This window comes from Micropterus dolomieu, linkage group LG21, assembly GCF_021292245.1.
Source record: "Micropterus dolomieu isolate WLL.071019.BEF.003 ecotype Adirondacks linkage group LG21, ASM2129224v1, whole genome shotgun sequence".
In the NCBI taxonomy this organism is placed as follows: Eukaryota; Metazoa; Chordata; class Actinopteri; order Centrarchiformes; family Centrarchidae; genus Micropterus; species Micropterus dolomieu.
The window spans coordinates 23,116,994-23,133,525 of NC_060170.1; the positions used below are offsets into that span (position 1 = coordinate 23,116,994).

Here is a 16,532-nt window from a genome sequence, read left to right on the forward strand (position 1 = left end):
TGCTGCTGCTCCTACATGTCCCGCTGCAAGGGACAAAGAGCACCCAACACTCCTCGGAGACAGTGGGGCTGCTCTCAGGAGCCACACAGAGAGAAGGTGGGTGAGGCGGGACAACAATGAGGATGGGAGTCAACAGAGCAGTGTGTGCTGCCAGCACAGGAAAAAGGAAACCAACTGTCAGGAAGACAATAGGACCTGGTAGATGGATGGAGATGGGAGTAGCTGAGTCATGCAGTGACAACATGTGGCTGTAAGGTTTAAAAGTAGACTGTAGAGTAAAGAAAAAGGTTAGTAGCCTCTCTGCATAGGCTATAACAAGACATACTTGAGGAATCGCAGTGCACAGACATGTGTAGGTATTGTAGCCTAATACTATAAAATGAATAGGAAGTGGTTGCCTCCTTACCTTTTCTGATAGACTGAGGAGTGAGAGGCTGCTGCCTGGTCTCTGCTCAGCTGAGTCCCGGCTGAGTAGCTTTTGTAAAGTCCGGTCTTCCAAGTCCCGTCAACGAACGCGGTCAGCCAGAGTATCAGCACCGTCCAAAGCAAACTTTCTCTGCAAAGCGCGGACACGCTCTCCCGTTGGCGCGGTCCCATTTCCGTGGCATCAAAAGCACGGCCAGAAAAGTTTTAAATGAGCCCAACTTCCCCCCGGTTACAAAACAGACCGGGTAGTGAATCCGACCTCGCGGGAGGGAAATAGGGAGGGTGGGGGTGGATGTGTCAAACAGCACCGGGTCGGCTAGAGAATACGCGCATCCTATTCAGTAAAGTAGCAAACATGCACCTCTGTAGACTACACACACACGATGCCTGACAGGCGTGTATTTGTCTGTCTTGAAATCCTAAGTGAACTAAAGAAGAATGCCGCCCCATGAACTCACGCTTCTCGTTTGTCTCTACCTATGACAGAGCGCCCACATCTGAAAATAAACCTTCAACAGAATGTGTGTGCGTGGGCGGGTGGGTGTTGTTAAGTGTGTTATCCTCCTTTCTCTATATGCTCTGCCTACCTCCGTCTGTCTGTGCACATTTCGAGCCGAGCCTTTACTGCAGCGGGCATGAAACCACTTTTATAGTCTCCTCGGGTCTTTTAAAAGCAGACTAGGTCTTTTTTCTCTCTGCCCCGTTCCAACCTCTCACAGAGGACAATGCGCGCTCAAGGCGACGGCACATTACGCGCTGTACTTGTGCTAAATGAATGATGGGCTGCTGCGTCTACGAGCCGAGGTTCCTCTGAAATAACTGGAGCTGTGCCGGGGATGAGTAATTGTTTTGGGGGAAACACAACTTAATATAAAACTCATTCTGATAAAGTTCTGGCACTATTTGATTCGAAAAGTTAGGCTATATTTAAAAGCCCAAAGTCCAAGTAAGGTTGTTACTTTAACTAGATTGTTACCACACACACACATATATATACCTTATATACTGTATATATACAGTATATGTCCTATGCTTATATGATGGTAACCATAGGACAAAATGGTTACATAGGACATAAATGCACAGGACCACCATAGGACAAAAACACATAGATGAGATTACTGTAACCTCCCTTGTCCCATTATTGTGGGATATGTAGGTTTACAGTGCAAGCATACAGTAACCACTGGGCTGTGGTCCTGGTCCAAACTAAACTCCTGGCTCTGCAACCAAAAACTTGAGCCCAAGATGTATATCTGTGGTTGGGGAGACTACACCTCATGGGCTGAGCTGCATCTCTCACCAGCTGCAAAAGATGCTGCAGACTGCAAAGAGCACTTATGCAACTGGCTAGTGCTCTGTAGTTTTGGTGACGTTCTCAGGTAATGAGAGACGGCGCACTTTGACACTCACAGAAGGGCATTCAGACTGGCACTAATCACCCCCTATACAAAAGGGAGAAACTGACTGCCCTTTAATAGGACTGAGCCCACATACCCCACCTGCTCCCAATCACAACAACGGAAACTTGGGGGGGGCGGGGAGATCTGGAAAATGATGTGTCAGTCTTTTGTTTCAGGGCACCCATGGTATTTTACCAGGCCACTCCATGGTGTTTGGGGTTAATGTAAATCCCTTCAGTCACAAGCAGCTGAAAATCATTTTGACCTTTGAGGAGGGTGACTGGAGTTAGGCTCCACTGAGATGATTTTAAAATAATTTTTTGTTACTCTCCTGCTTGCATCATTTCCTCCCCCTAATACTAGACAAGCAGAAGTACCTGCATCATTGTCTGTGTAGGTGCATTCACTGAAGATCTGCTCACTCACATGAAGTGTAGGTTCATTAGACACACCATTCTTTCAACAGGGAAACACACACGTGTCCTGATCTTCACTCTTTGCGATAGTCATACCAGATAGAGCTGAAAAGGGGCCGGTTCTTTACCATTTGCCATTCAGAGGGGGCCCTTTTAAGATACACAATTCAGTAATGAGAAGCATGGCAGTGATCTTGGGCTTTTACAGGACTTAAGACTTAGTAAATGTTAACATATTTTCATGTAGCTACATGATGGATGTTGCATGTGTTACTGTATGGCTCAAAACTGTTGCTGTTTTTATTTCTGTGTTTCTGTGACGTCACTGCCACACCAGCTGCCAGGTGCTCCGGTGTGGTCTGATTTTTAGAGTAAACTTCACCTACTTGGGCATGCTGACCTCAGCAGCCTCTATTACTCAACGCTGCACTAGATCTGTTCCTTAAATGTTACAATACAGCACACAGTGCTACCTGCCTATACCGCAGGGAACAGCTGAAAAGCTACTTGGGTAAAGTGGAAAACTTTAGCAGCTTTTGGTCAGTGGTACATTTTCCACTGTATGCAGCAGCTTACGTTCCCTTTTACAACCTCAGCAGAAATACTGAGCATCCACTGTCCTTTTTGAGAATGGACAGAATTCTGAAATGTTTTATTGAAAGAGAAACAACAACTGCAAACATGTATTCATTAATAAACAGCAGACTGACACTGAAAGATCCTGACTCACTGTAACATACTGGGACTTAATCCCTGGAGCTACTGCCCACAGTGAGGAGCTCAGTACAGTTGTGTGCTGCCACCTAGTGAGAAAATAAAGAAAGCTATGAAGTAGATATTGAGTCAAAAATACCCTAGTTTTCTTATGTGTCTATCAGTTTATTTCATAAACCATGTACAATCTTTAATAAAAATGTATTTGTTTATCCTGTAATCAAAGAGCTATCAAACATGAGACATTGTTATTAATTAATATGCCAAAATAGACTGTGTGAAAGCAAACTAGCTCAGTGCGGCTGAGGGCTGTCTTTAGTCAGCATTGAGACATAAACAGACTCCCTGGAGCACCCAGTGGGAGATGTGCATGGTGGTGAACAGGTCTGCCTCAAACACCAGTCCCACACCCATTGCATTCCGCCGCAAGGACGTGGTGTACACCGGTGTCCGCAGCGTATTCTGTGGTAAAAAGCACACGGAAATTCACACATCAGGACAACAGGAAAAGCCATCAAAATAGTGAACTAAAGTATTGTATGGAGGCTTGTAGCGCTTGTGGTTCGCACCTGTAGCCTGAGGCGGCGTGTCTCTACAGGGATGACTTTGAGAATTGGCAGTTCAACAACCAGAGCTTTTGGTTTACTCCTCACTAGACAGCCCTTCTCCATATCCCAGTCTGCTCCCTCCAGGTACAGGCCAGACACAAAGCAGCCTGTACGGAAAAAGACTATTAGTCTTTATAACTCATCGCTAATCGTGCAAATGGTGAGAGTCATTTCATTACCCTGTCCAGGTCTGTCACTGACTTCATCCTCACTGCGGTACTGGGTCACCTCGGTGTACAGTGTGGATAGATCCAGAGGCCAGCCATTTTTCCTGCATGCGGCCTGGACCAGGGCAGTCAGGTAGGACTCTGGGATATGGAGTCCTGATAGCCACATAACCTTTGGCTCTCCCACATCCACCTGGTGGAAACAACATACACAGACACATCAGACATAAAAATGTATTCATAACTTGTGTGTTGACTGTCTTGTAATGGCAGAATAATGCAGACGGCTACTTATAAGAGGTTATCTGTGGTAGTGTGTGTCCATCCTCACCCAGCAATTATACTGTTCATAACGCCTCTGGAAGTGGCTCATCCAGTTGCCGAGGGATTTCAAGGTGTCAGGTGCTAACTTCTTCCAAATGGCAGGGATGTGACCATTAAAAAGGGCCCGAGCGACCTCATCCAGCTCACTGCTCATTCCCACTTCACCAGCCAAGGCCTGGGGGACACAAGGAGAATCAGAACAAGTCTAACCCTGAGAAGCACAAAGATGCGACACCTGTCTGTATTAACCCCCCCCCATATCTTGTTGTCCCCCGCCCCTCCTTCTCACCCTCTGCAGCTCAGCCAGAGAGCGCTGTATGCGGACTACTAGTTTGTTGAAGCGCTCCAGTTCTTGAAGCAGCACCACTGAGGTTGGGGAAACGTCTGGGCCAAACTTTTTACGGATCACGTCCATGTCGAATAACTTGGGCAGCTTGTTCTGAATGTCCTGGGCCACCTGGCTGATGTACTCATCCCTACTGATGCTTCCACCAGATTCACCTGAGGCATAAGAGAGTGTGGAACTTCTCAGCATGGTGGAAAAGAGTGAAAGGCAAACACCCTTTAACAGTATGGAACAGCTTCTCCATTTGAAAAATAGTATATATTATTTCTGGGGATGCTCTTCTGCTCTCAGAGAGGCAAGAGAGATGAAAAGTAAATCCTACCGGTCTGAGGCTGCAGGTCTATTAGGTGACGCCACATGTCTTTAGCTGCCTGCGTGTAGTATCCTATCTCTGCGTTGGAATGAAGACCCGTTACCTCTGATGTGTTTGCCAGTGGCAGTGTCTCAATCTCATCTGTAACAGAGTATAGCTGTGAGTGATGAAAGAACATTTACTTCTCTTTTTTTAAAATAAGGCAACTTGACATAATGAAAAACACAACTGACCAACATATACATTCTTTGGGCCATTTGGAGGGATCTTGTAATCTACGTCCTTGTTGCAGAAGAAGTGGAAGCACCTGAAGTTGTAGAAGAGGAAGTCTCCAAGGTATTCATCCATGTAGACAGTCAGGATCCTACGGTCAAAGCTATCTATGGCTCGCCCACCATACATCACCTAGAAAACATTATACGGACAAGCGAAACTTGCAGCATAAGCTAGAAACATAATGAATATACAATTTATTTAAACATAATGAGTTCAGCCTAACCTCCCCAATAAGGTATTTAAGACTTCCCCAGGGAAGATTGCTGTCTCCTTGGTTGTGAGCTTTGGTCAGGTAGGTGTTCAGAATCTCCATACACACCTGTTGAGCACAGTTACATAGTTTAAACCACTAAAAAGTGAAATATAACTGTCATTAAACCACCCTTGTTTGAGATTTTTCACTAGCTTCAAAAAACATTCTGATATGTATTGGGAGTATGTGACTGTTACTTCCATGCTCATTGAATGTGGTTATCCCCCACTGGTGTGTACAATTTTTAAAAAGTATCACCTTGCTGTGCTTGAAATGCTACAATGTCATACTGCCAACATACAGAATAAAAGCATAAAATACAACATGTATTTGAGGAATTCCTTGCGTGATTTTAGAAACTTAGCCCTCCCATCTACAAAAATCCAAACTGCTGAAGGTAGAGAAAATGTGTTTCACCTTTAGAGACTTTTGCAGGATACCAATGGGGAAATCCTTAATGAGGTTAGTGGTGACCAACCCCAACTTCCACAAACGGAAGTTGGGGTTGGGCTTGGTGATCCTCTCTAAGGACTTCTCCAGTTCCTGTAGCCACTTTACCAGCAGGTGGCAGTTCTGTAGCATCAACCACTGACCACGGGACACAGCCCTCTCCAGCAACTGCAATTACTCTCAACTTCTTAACTTTTTATTTTTACTTAGTGTGACTACTTAGTGATCCTTACACTCAATTCACTTGACCAGACTTAAGAAGTCTTCAGTACCTTTTCTTGGCCTTGGCCCATAGCGAGGAACTTCAACTTGCCTCCAAAGCCTGACCTTTCTGCTAGTTTCTTGAGATCACTGCCTGGGTCAGAGCCAGGACTCAGGATGAAGACAATGGGGGAGGAAGGTGTGCTCTGCTCATAAACTGCATCAAAGCTGATCACAGGGGGCTGAACATATCTGAGCAGAAATACAACAACAAGTGGAAACTCAGGGCCTGATTTCTCTCTGTTTAAATAGTTATATCATCTGTAAACTTTGTCTCTGTCAATTTAACCTGCACCACAGTGGTGTATATACATTAACTGTATATAAAGTATACTGTATCACAGTGACAGTATATACATATTGTGTATATATCTTTAACTGCATTATTAATAGAACAGAAAAATTAATAGAAAAAGTCTCACTTCTCGCCCATGGTGACAGTGACATAGTCTGTCACAGCTCTGTAGACCCTATCAACACGGAAGCAGCGCAGCAACAGCAGCTTCTGAAAGGCTGACAGGTTCTCTTCATATTTCATGGCGAATGGAGCCTGTTCTGGGCCATCTAAGTCATACCACTGAGGAGAAATAGAACGAGGGTTAGACTCTCAACCGATTCAGTGAAATGCCTATGGTGATTCTTGTCACTGTGGTCAGTCACTTACAGACTTCCATTCAGTGGAATTTTTCTCCACATCATCAGGCAGAGAGCCAAACTGCTCAGGCAAGAGCTCTGCGAGTTTCACTATGTCCTCCCAGCCCTGGTCTGGAAGCCAGTCACAAGGCTTTTTGCGAGTGCTCTTTTCCAGGGATAGATTACCTTTAGTGGAAAAATAAGAAAATTTACTTTGTACATTGTGTGCATACAGATGTTTGTGATCACTGTAATCTACCTAAATATTTTAGAGTTAAACTTCTCTTGGATTTCTCACCCTTGATAAAGAACTCCAACTCCTCCTGAGGCACCCTCCCTTCTGCCTGCTCAATCTTGATGGTCATGTTAAAGGAAAAGAGTAGCTTGTGTCTCTCAAACAGACCTAAGGAAAACAGACAGTTTAACATCTACAAAGTAATCATGAGTACTGTGCTTTATCTAAAGAAATGCACATTTTTCAATCTATGTCATTATTCAGTCTTTAATATCATACCTGTGCAGCCATAGTTATAAACACTGTATGTCAGAGTGTTCATGATGTTCTTCAGTCTTTGGAGCAGGACAGAGTCAGGCAGAGATTTGCGCAGTGAAAAGTCAAACACCTCCAGGTAGGAGGCTAGAGAGTACTGGTACATGCTGTTCACCAGAGCCATTTCTGTCAGTACAAAGAACAGGATTGCACCGCGCTTGGCAGCAGGTCGGTAGCCGTCTCTGAGTTTATCAATGTCAACGGATGTCTTCTGAGCCAACTTTAGTTTCTGAAATACCTGATTATCACAACATCAAACAACAGAAAAAACTGGGATTAATAACTTTGGTGAAATTTATATTGTTCCATGAGTTTCACTAATGTTTGCTGTAGCTGAACTGACCTCACTGGCTTTTGACTTTGTCTCCTCTAATGTGTGAACCAGCTCTGTGTTATCCAACATGTTGCCTGTAGACGTGGCCAGCTCTCTGAGCAGGGAGTCCCCGAGGTTCTTCAGCAGTTTCTTATTGTTGCTTGTCTCTTGGATCAAAGTCTCACGCTGCTCCTCCAGCTCCTTCTTCTCAAAGCCCATGATAACACTCAGCAACTGGTCCTCCAAACCCTTAAGGGTCACTACGCAAACACAGTTACAATAAATGATCAGAAATAGAAAGGCAAAGCATTTAGTATATGCTGTTCAAATGTTACACACAAAAACTAGGGATTTTACCAGTATAGTTAATGACCATGGCTTTTCCAAACACTGATGGGGAATATTTAGGGTTAGCCAGTTTGGTGTTCAGGTAAAGTTTAAAGTTGGGATCATAGTCAACTTCCTTGTCACCCAGCACGATGACCTGTCTGCCCTCTGCTCCTTTTACATTCTTCTCTAGGACATTGTCAATCACTGGGTCGATGTACTCATCCACATCTTGGAAAAGGCATGGGAATCCATATTTGATGGCCATCTCTAGCTGCTTCAGGAAGTCTGGGTCATTAAAAGATGAGATCTGGGGGGAAAATGGATGATCACACTGTCAGGACCGCACGTAGTGACTCTTTCCAAAGTGCTGACTCGGGGCTGTAAGCAGTGGGGAACTATTGCAGTCAGTCTGGGACTTGTAAGCAGTAAAGACACAAAAGGTACACATGTATGAGCTTTTTTGTACCTTGAGGTTATTGTTTTCTTCCTTCTTTTTAATCCAGTTGAGGGCTTGTTGTTGAGGGTCAATACACATGGGAAATCGACTCCCTCTGGTTGTGAGGATTCCATTCTGCACTGACAGCTCATCTGGAGGCAAGCCCTCTGAGCCCCATCTGTCACACAAGGTTTATTATTATTTATTAGCCCTATAGTCAGTGTTAAGAGCCATTGAAATAAAGACAGATCCATATATTTGCAACAAGCAGCCGTCCTGCTACTACAACAAGTAATTCCTATCATTTGATAGGACAAATTCATATTGTATATCAGTTTCTTCTCACCTGCTGATTTCTACCTCATCAGTCAGAAGGTTTTCCAATTTGAAAGGCTGGCTTAAGGGGATGCCTCTCTCCTGCACATCTTTAACCCATATTTGGTATACCATTTCATTCCTGAAGTCCCAGCTGAAGGCCCCTTCGTAGCTCAGGAAAGCAGCAGAGATCAGACAGTCACCCAGGAGACGCACGCGACGCTGCTTCAACTCCTCCAAATCTTGTGTCCACCTGAGTGGGAAGAGTTGAAGAAAGACAGGAAAAGGGGTGACAAATATAACAAAATAAACAAATAAGCAACTCTGAGCAGGGTTGGTTAGGCGCAGGTACTGTGCCCCCCAGTGGTGGGTCTTTTATAGCCGCACCGTTCATTCTCGGAGCTCAGGCCAGAAATTAGTTTGTCAGCAGCTATCAGCCTCCTCTCCATGAGCTCAGCCTCCTCTTGTAGCAGCTGTTTCTCCCCGATAGCGGCGTGGTACTTTTCTCCAAGAGCCTTCAACTCTTTCTGGATTTTGGTAAGTTCGCTCTGAATCCGCTCCAGCTCCCGCTTACTGTGAAAGAAGTTCTTCTCTAGGCGTGCCAACTTAAAAAAATATAAAACAGTTTAGCTGTTTAATCTGTGTTCCTTCTTACAGAGCTTGATGTAATGTGCACTTACGAACCATACATTACCTTCTCTCTTTTGGGTTTTATCTCCCTGGCAACATCACAGTAACCCATGATAGCCTCAACAAACTTGAGCATTCCCGAGCCAGCCTTACTGATGGCTTGCATCTCCTCAAAGGTCGTGTGGAGGTTCTTTAGGAAGCCTAGCAGTGGGGCAATTGCAAAAAAACAACTGTGGCATACTTGCCAAACGCATTTTAGGTTTCCATTGATCATGAAGCTGACTTACCTTTGACAGTCCTGACCTGGTTGTTATTTATGGAATCACAGTCCATCTCCATCAGCGAGCGCAGGAAGTTAGCCTCTGACATCATCCCCTTGGCTGACTGCCAACTGATCTCCTTGACGCCACGCATCACCAGGATGCACTCACAAACCACCTGCACCTGTTTGGGTGGCTTGGCAAAGGATCTACATAATGGACCAGCAGGACAAGGCAGATAGAGGGATGTGAACAGATTAACAGAGAGCATAAGTTTGCTTTTTGGTATATTAAGTCCTGGTTTTGCATATCATCAGTTTTCTTTTACAGAAGTTTAGTATGCGTGTTTATTCCTTGAACCTGATCAGTCTGACCATCATTGTTAGGTTTTTCAGCAACAGAATGAAAAAGACACTCTGAGTAAGGAGGAGAGTTTACCGGATCTCTGTGACATCAGATTTGTCCAGGTCTTGCAGGGCGTTGCGGGCTGCCTCTAATGCCGGCAGAGCCTCAGCCAGGGAGCTTTCAGCCTCTTTCTTCTCAACAGCTATCACTTTGTTCTGCTCTTCAATCTCTTTGGCTTTGTCTTCTGCCAGAGTCTTCTTCTCCTCAGCTAGAAGGAAAAGTTATTGATAAGTGGTTTGTAACAGCTGTGTTTAGTTTCGGAAGCCTACAGTACACTGTGTTTATTATAACTCTGGCGTAAGAGATGCGGGTACTCACTGACCTACAGTGGTGTTTGTGGTGATCTCATCCAGCAGGGCCTCACAAGCTGTGGACTTTTCAGCGAGGACCACCTTCTGCTCTGCTAGCTTGACATTCAGCTCAGCCAGCTGCTCACTGGCCTCCTTCAGTTTATCCAAACCTCCCTCTAGACGCTTGCACTGAGCTGGAAGAGGAGAGAACAAGTTAACAAAACACAGTCTCTCACATCATCACAAACGTATTAATGCACACGTGGCACCAGTGTAACCCTTCCCACAGAGGCACTGAATTAATTAACATGTTCCATCTTCTCACCCAGGATAGATTGGTCCTTTTCCTCCAAGAGGTTAGAGTAGGTGCTAATGAAGTCCAAGTAGTTCTTTGGAGTAACAAAGTTACAACGCCTGAGTTTCTGCTGGAAGAGCTTGCTGTAGTCACCCACAGAGCTATGGACCATGCATACATGAGCTATCACTGCTGCAGAGTGTGCCACAGGAATCATTGGACTTTCACCTGTAAAATATATAATATAGAATTTTCAGTTGTAGGTCTCATCGCAGCTAAACAAAGTAAAGAAAAAAACTTTTCCACAACAAAAACAAAGCAAAAAAGATACAAATGTGTGTAATTACACACCGAGAAAAGACTGAGCCACTGCAAGTAACGCCTGTGGAGGCCACGGCAGGAACCAGTCTATCACAGTGTTGTTCATCAGTCCTGAGACAGAAGCACACACAGTTGGTTAAATAAAATCAGAAATTATATTCAAATCAAGTGAAGTCTGACATCGTTTTTCACCTGGGAAGTTCCTGCAGCGTGTTCTCAAGGTGTCGCCCACTGGAGACATGCCTAAAACAACATGTAGATTGTCGGCGCACTTGTTGACAAAGTACTGCCACACACTCTCTTTGGAAGGACCTGCTCCCATCTTAAGAGCCTCATCACGAAGCTGGTTGAGAAGTGACTCCCTCTCATCATCAGGGAACAATGTAGGCACAATGCCTATAAAGACAAAGCATGATCAGAGGGCTACAGCTGTAGCTTTTAAGAAAGATAAATGTAGGATGAGCCTGGGGTATAGAGTGATATCCAACCTGAGGTGAGCATGTTGTTAATGAGTTCCAAGAAGCCGTCCTCAACAACATGTGCATCAGAAAAGAGGAACACTGTCTTCTTATTTTCAATGCCAAGCTTCAAGTACAGTGTTTTCAGGTCGTCACGGAGGTTTGACTCACTGTATCCTCTGCTTAGTGTTATCTCAAACATCTGGGAAAAGAAGATTCCATTACTAGATGCTGGAGATTTCTTTGCAAATATCTCTTCACATGAGATGTTTGATAACATAGAAATAAGAGTGAAAAAACACTTTAATAATCACTATGAAGGTGTAGTTTAATGCTGCTTAACCTCTCAAACCCTAATTTTCCCTTTAGACTGCTATTTCAACATTGGAAGACAGAGTCACTATATTCCAAATCTTCTTGTTCACCACTACACACCAAAAGTTTAATTGTAATTGTAACACTTTTCATGGTTCTTGTGTTTTACAACCTCACAGCCGGCAGTGAAGGCAGCGAGCTTGGTGAGGGACTGCTTGCCAGAGCCCCCCACACCGACGAGTAGTGCGTGGCCACGATCAATGCGGACGATGCGGTGCACACGGGTCAGATGTTCCACAGCGTCATCAAACAGTACTAAGTTCATCCTCGACTTGTTCTCATTGTATTCCTCAAGAATTTCCTGCAGAATGCAAAAACTCAGTGGACTTTCAGTATATTTAAAGACAGGATGACAGAAAATAACTGACTATTGTCACATTTATTTTACTATTACATTCCAAAAAGAACATTAGATTGAGGCAACAGGAACAGTTAATAATACAGTTAATAACTTGACATTACCTGAAAGAGAGCTTTTGAAGCATCGTAGTCCTGTATGTCCTCGTAGACCCTTGGTTCAGTGTCACTGAGGGCTGTCCTGTAGTCTCCAAAAAGAATTGGGTCCCTCATGACTGCTTCCATGTCAGACTTGAAATGCTCTTCAATCAGGTTCTTTATGTGGCCTTGGACCTGGTGGCAAAAAGCCCCACATTGGGAACATTTGAAAATTGAAAAACACTCAAAACTATTTAGTATGCAGTAGATTTTGAGCCTACATTTGTAGTTACAGCTTGAGAAACAATTACACATATTGTATTTGTCCCTCCAGTCAATACAAAAGAGAATCTACAGCATAAATATCCACTGCTATTATTAATAACAATTACCAAGGCTTTGTCAGTTTCATCAATGAGTCTGTCATGGAAGATTCTCAGGCATTCATTTCTCCAGACACGCACAAATTGGGTGACAGTCAAAAACCTGTTGTGAGAGAAATTAGGTGAAGAAAAGACATTTAGAAACACAGACCTGTAACTGCACCATCTCTGTTAATCTGCTAATAGAGTGTCTGTGCTTGATCAGACCCATCAGGTTTGGTGATGGTCAGTCCATTGTAGACTCTTGACAGGTCCCTCAGGTTGAAGATGTAGTGGAACTTGGAGGGAGTGGGTGGAAGATCTTTGATGATGTTGTTGTACAGTTCCAGAGTGCAGAAGGTGACCTTATCACAAACTTTCTGTATGGCGTCCTCAAATGGCTAAAAGATTTGATCAGGTTTAACAAATCTGAGTAATATTGATGACTGAAATTCTGGTGTGTATTGATGTATGTGGAAAAGAAATACTCACTCTGCAGTGGCCTTTGATAATAGAAGCGTAGATAAGGTGGAGGGACTCCACTGCAGGGAAGGGGATGCTGAAAACACTGAAGAGCGAGATAAAGCGGGGATCCACCTCGTTCCTCCCACCTCCTGCCTTTCCCATGGCAGCAATAAAGCCAAGGTCCTTGAGAATTTTGCAGTTAAGCTCCTTCCCTCTGTCATATATGCCTCCCCGGTCCAACAACAGCTTCAGAAGTGCGATAGGCTGTTGTGTGCCGTAATTATCCACCTGGGCGAGCATACAGTATATTACAATATTGTCAAAAATACAAGCGTTGTCACTCACCACAGTAAAGGCGATAAGAAACTTGGTTGAGAGCTCGGAGCCGGTACCTTTGGCATATTCATGTCATCCATAAAGACAAGCAGTCTCTTCCCCACTGTAGGCCCATAGATCTCTTTGGTCCTTTTCTCTACCTTGGCTTCTAAGTTTCTCTGTAGGTCCATTGACGTTGTTCTGGATGAGAAGTTGATGATCAGAGTAATCTAGAAACAAAAGGGAAGAATTTTAAAGTATTCAAACTCAAGTGACAAATGTGCACATGCATGGTAAGATGATAAACTCACAGTTGTATCTGCATTCAAGTTCTTCAGGACGTTCAGAATGGTAGCGGTCTTGGAGGTGCCAGACTCTCCCACCAGAAGCACTGGCCTCTTTATCTTCACCATCTGTTCCAGGATCCAGCTGGCTCTCGTGGTGTCGATAGTTGGCACTAAAGTAAAGTAAAGTTTGGGAGGGCCAAAATGTTTAAATCCATATGTATGTATGCAGGACACTTCTGTCCTTGCATCATAGCTCACCAAATTGACCATTACCTAGAATATCAGCAAACTTCATTTCAGGGTTGTGGATGTATCTGGTGACCAGGGAACTCCAGGGAACCCACCTCTCCTGTGTTCCATCAAAATGGAAATCATAGAGAGTCGGGAGGTATCCTGTATGGACATTTTCTTATCAATAGTAAGACTTGCACGTATGCATGTTCAGAATTAGAGTATAGCAGTAGCAGCAAAGTGTAAAAGTAAAACTATAATCTCATATTATATATAGCCATACCTCCCAAACAAATTCTCCACTAACCAATATTAAAAGTCACCTAAAAGGGTATTCTAATCTTGATAGCAAATGCTCATTTCTATCTATCTGTTTTTTTACCTGGGATCTCACCAGGTCCAGCCAGCATGTTCTCATCATTCACTGAGGTTAAGCAGGAAAGCCTTTTGATGAACTCATCAAACTTGGTCCTGCCGCTCTCCAGCAATGTGGCCCCTAGTGAGCAGTACAGAGCTTCCAGGAAGTAACACTCCAGGACTTCAGCTCTACTAGTCTCAATCTCAAGCAGCGCATCCAGTGTCAAACACAGCTGAGTCACCTGAACACACAGCCAACACATGCACAGTTCACCCAAGTAGTCTAAACATGGGACTATCCTAATAAAATAAATACAACAATACCAGTACTGGAGTATGATGGATGGATGGATCATAAGAGATTAACCCACCATGTTCAGATCTGTCTGAGGGACAACAGTCTTCAGTTTTGGGCCCTGTTTCCCATCAACGATTCCATCCACAATCATGTCAATAGAGCTGTGCACATACTTCTCGAACAGTTTGTTGAGCACGTCTTGTTCCTAAAAAAAACCATTATCATTTATAAGCAAGTACAATTATTATATACAGTGTATATGTGTTTTTCTCATACCCCGCCAGATCTGTTGTTCACCCATCTCTGCCAGTATGGGGTGTATCGCAGGTTTTTGGGATCAACAAAAACCATCCCACAGCGGGAAACAGTAGCGGGGGAAGCATACTGCAGATCTCCAACCTGTGACGGTGAAATTTCCCTACATTATTCTCTCAAAGTTGCTTTGCAGAACAGCTGACAGCAATATTGAAAATTTAGACAAACCTCAAACAGCATGGCACAGTGACTCTGTAAATGAATCCGTTCTCCGTTGGCTAGAGTGAGGAGCTTGTGGTCACCCATCACCGAGTTCATATTCTCGACCCAAAGAGCATCCACATCCCCATCGAACAGGATGTACCTGTGAGTCAATGTTCATGTCTTTTGTAATATTCCACAGAAATTCTTTGCAATGTACTGTATGAATGAATAACATCACTGACATATTGCACATCTTGATCAACTCACTGATTAAATGCCACCTGTAAGGTTTGTTTTTTTATTACCTCCGCTCTTTTTTGTCAGTAGGCTTGTTGATGTCACGGAAGATGTTGGATAAGATCCCATCAGTCCAGTCTCGAGTGTCAGGGTCCAGAATACCATAAAGTTCAATCACACTCATGGCTTTAGGGTTCAGAGGATATATCTTGGTTTGTAATCCCAATCTAATTATGACATGAAATAAAGGTTACTATTATGTGCACAAATGATGAGGAGAGAAGTGTAAAACTAGGTGATGTAAACTGACACTGACTTGGTCTGAGCTTGACATAATGTGTTGATTACAACCGATTTCCCTCCACCTGTTGGGCCCACCACCATAGTAGTGTGTCTGGTCATCATCGTCTCATACATCTGCACCACTTTATCCACCTGAAACCACAGAAAGCATAAAGAACAGGGTGTGTCATCATCTAAACACTCACATGCTGAAACTAAATCTTTGCCAACGAAACCCAACACAGTACAGGAGAGGAGACCTATTTATCTTGAATCACAATGCACATCATTCTACACTCACTTGCACAGACATAGTCTATCTATCTATCTGTCTGTTGTGTAGGAAAACCTGAGATACAGATGAGACACCTGGTTAGACAGTATGACACAGCTGTTCTCCCGCAGGGTTTGTTCCACAGCATCATTGAAGTTGGGATAGCGGACACGAGGGCAGTCCAGCCCAGGGAACAGGTCTGAGATCAGCCCGAGGAACAGAGGCAAGTCCTCAAACACAAACTTTGGCAGGTTCATGTCCCTGAGAGCGCGCATCAACACCACATCCTGTGGGGAGGAAAGACGGAAATAACAAAAGGAGACCACAAGGCATTACAAAATCTTTCAAAAACAAGAATTAAAGTGGAAAATATTTTCTATGATAAATTTACTTTCATCAGAGAACATAACTTTGGACCACTCAGCAGCTGTCCAGTCCTTTTTGTCTTTAGCCCAGGCGAGACGCTTCTGATGCTGTGTCTTGTTCAAGAGTGGCTTGACACAAAGAATGCGACAGCTGAAACCCATGTCTTGCATACGTCTGTGCGTGGTGGTTCTTGAAGCACTGACTCCAGCTGCAGTCCACTCTTTGTGAATCTCCCCCACATTTTTGAATGGGTTTTGCTTCACAATCCTCTCCAGGGTGCGGTTATCCCTATTGCTTGTACACTTTTTTTCTACCACATCTTTTCCTTACCTTTGCCTCTCTATTAATGTGCTTGGACACAGAGCTCTGTGAACAGCCAGCCTCTTTAGCAATGACCTTTTGTGTCTTGCCCTCCCTGTGCAAGGTGTCAATGGTCGTCTTTTGGACAGCTGTCAAGTCAGCAGTCTTCCCCATGATTGTGTAACCTACAGAACTAGACTGAGAGACCATTTAAAGGCCTTTGCAGGTGTTTTGAGTTAATTAGCTGATTAGAGTGTGGCACCAGGTGTCTTCAATATTGAACCTTTTCACAATAT

The 16,532-nt window shown here is 44.0% G+C and overlaps 2 protein-coding genes across 6 annotated transcripts in view; both read right to left on the bottom strand.

Annotated features, from left to right (window-relative positions):
- The window catches only part of emid1 (EMI domain containing 1), a 51,898-nt gene extending 50,749 nt beyond the window's left edge, over positions 1-1,149 (bottom strand). For 3 of the 5 annotated variants that reach the window (XR_006822555.1, XM_046035489.1, XM_046035488.1), the window contains exon 1: positions 407-1,149. Coding sequence is in view for 3 of the 5 variants with exons in the window: in XM_046035489.1 (XP_045891445.1) it covers positions 407-597 (191 nt within the window). In the remaining 2 variants the exon portion in view is untranslated. The remainder of the gene's footprint in view (positions 1-406) is intronic. The other 2 variants (XR_006822556.1, XM_046035490.1) reach the window with 2 other exon arrangements.
- Positions 1,150-3,083: 1,934 nt separating this feature from the next.
- LOC123959893 (dynein axonemal heavy chain 10-like) lies at positions 3,084-15,899 on the bottom strand (the record flags this gene model as incomplete). The annotated part of the gene is made up of 41 exons (XM_046034222.1): positions 3,084-3,421; positions 3,529-3,674; positions 3,747-3,927; positions 4,066-4,233; positions 4,348-4,559; positions 4,727-4,858; positions 4,951-5,122; positions 5,217-5,312; positions 5,969-6,149; positions 6,380-6,534; positions 6,622-6,776; positions 6,889-6,993; positions 7,105-7,378; positions 7,484-7,713; positions 7,811-8,090; positions 8,250-8,397; positions 8,566-8,787; positions 8,922-9,139; positions 9,229-9,365; positions 9,452-9,633; positions 9,863-10,037; positions 10,152-10,313; positions 10,445-10,642; positions 10,766-10,846; positions 10,928-11,131; positions 11,224-11,395; positions 11,681-11,869; positions 12,031-12,198; positions 12,396-12,489; positions 12,594-12,766; positions 12,858-13,118; positions 13,223-13,375; positions 13,457-13,602; positions 13,706-13,825; positions 14,046-14,262; positions 14,392-14,523; positions 14,595-14,717; positions 14,802-14,937; positions 15,083-15,241; positions 15,331-15,449; positions 15,666-15,899. Coding segments are annotated over 41 exons (6,957 nt in total), but the record flags the coding sequence as incomplete, so codon positions are not given.
- Between the last annotated feature and the right edge of the window lie 633 nt (positions 15,900-16,532).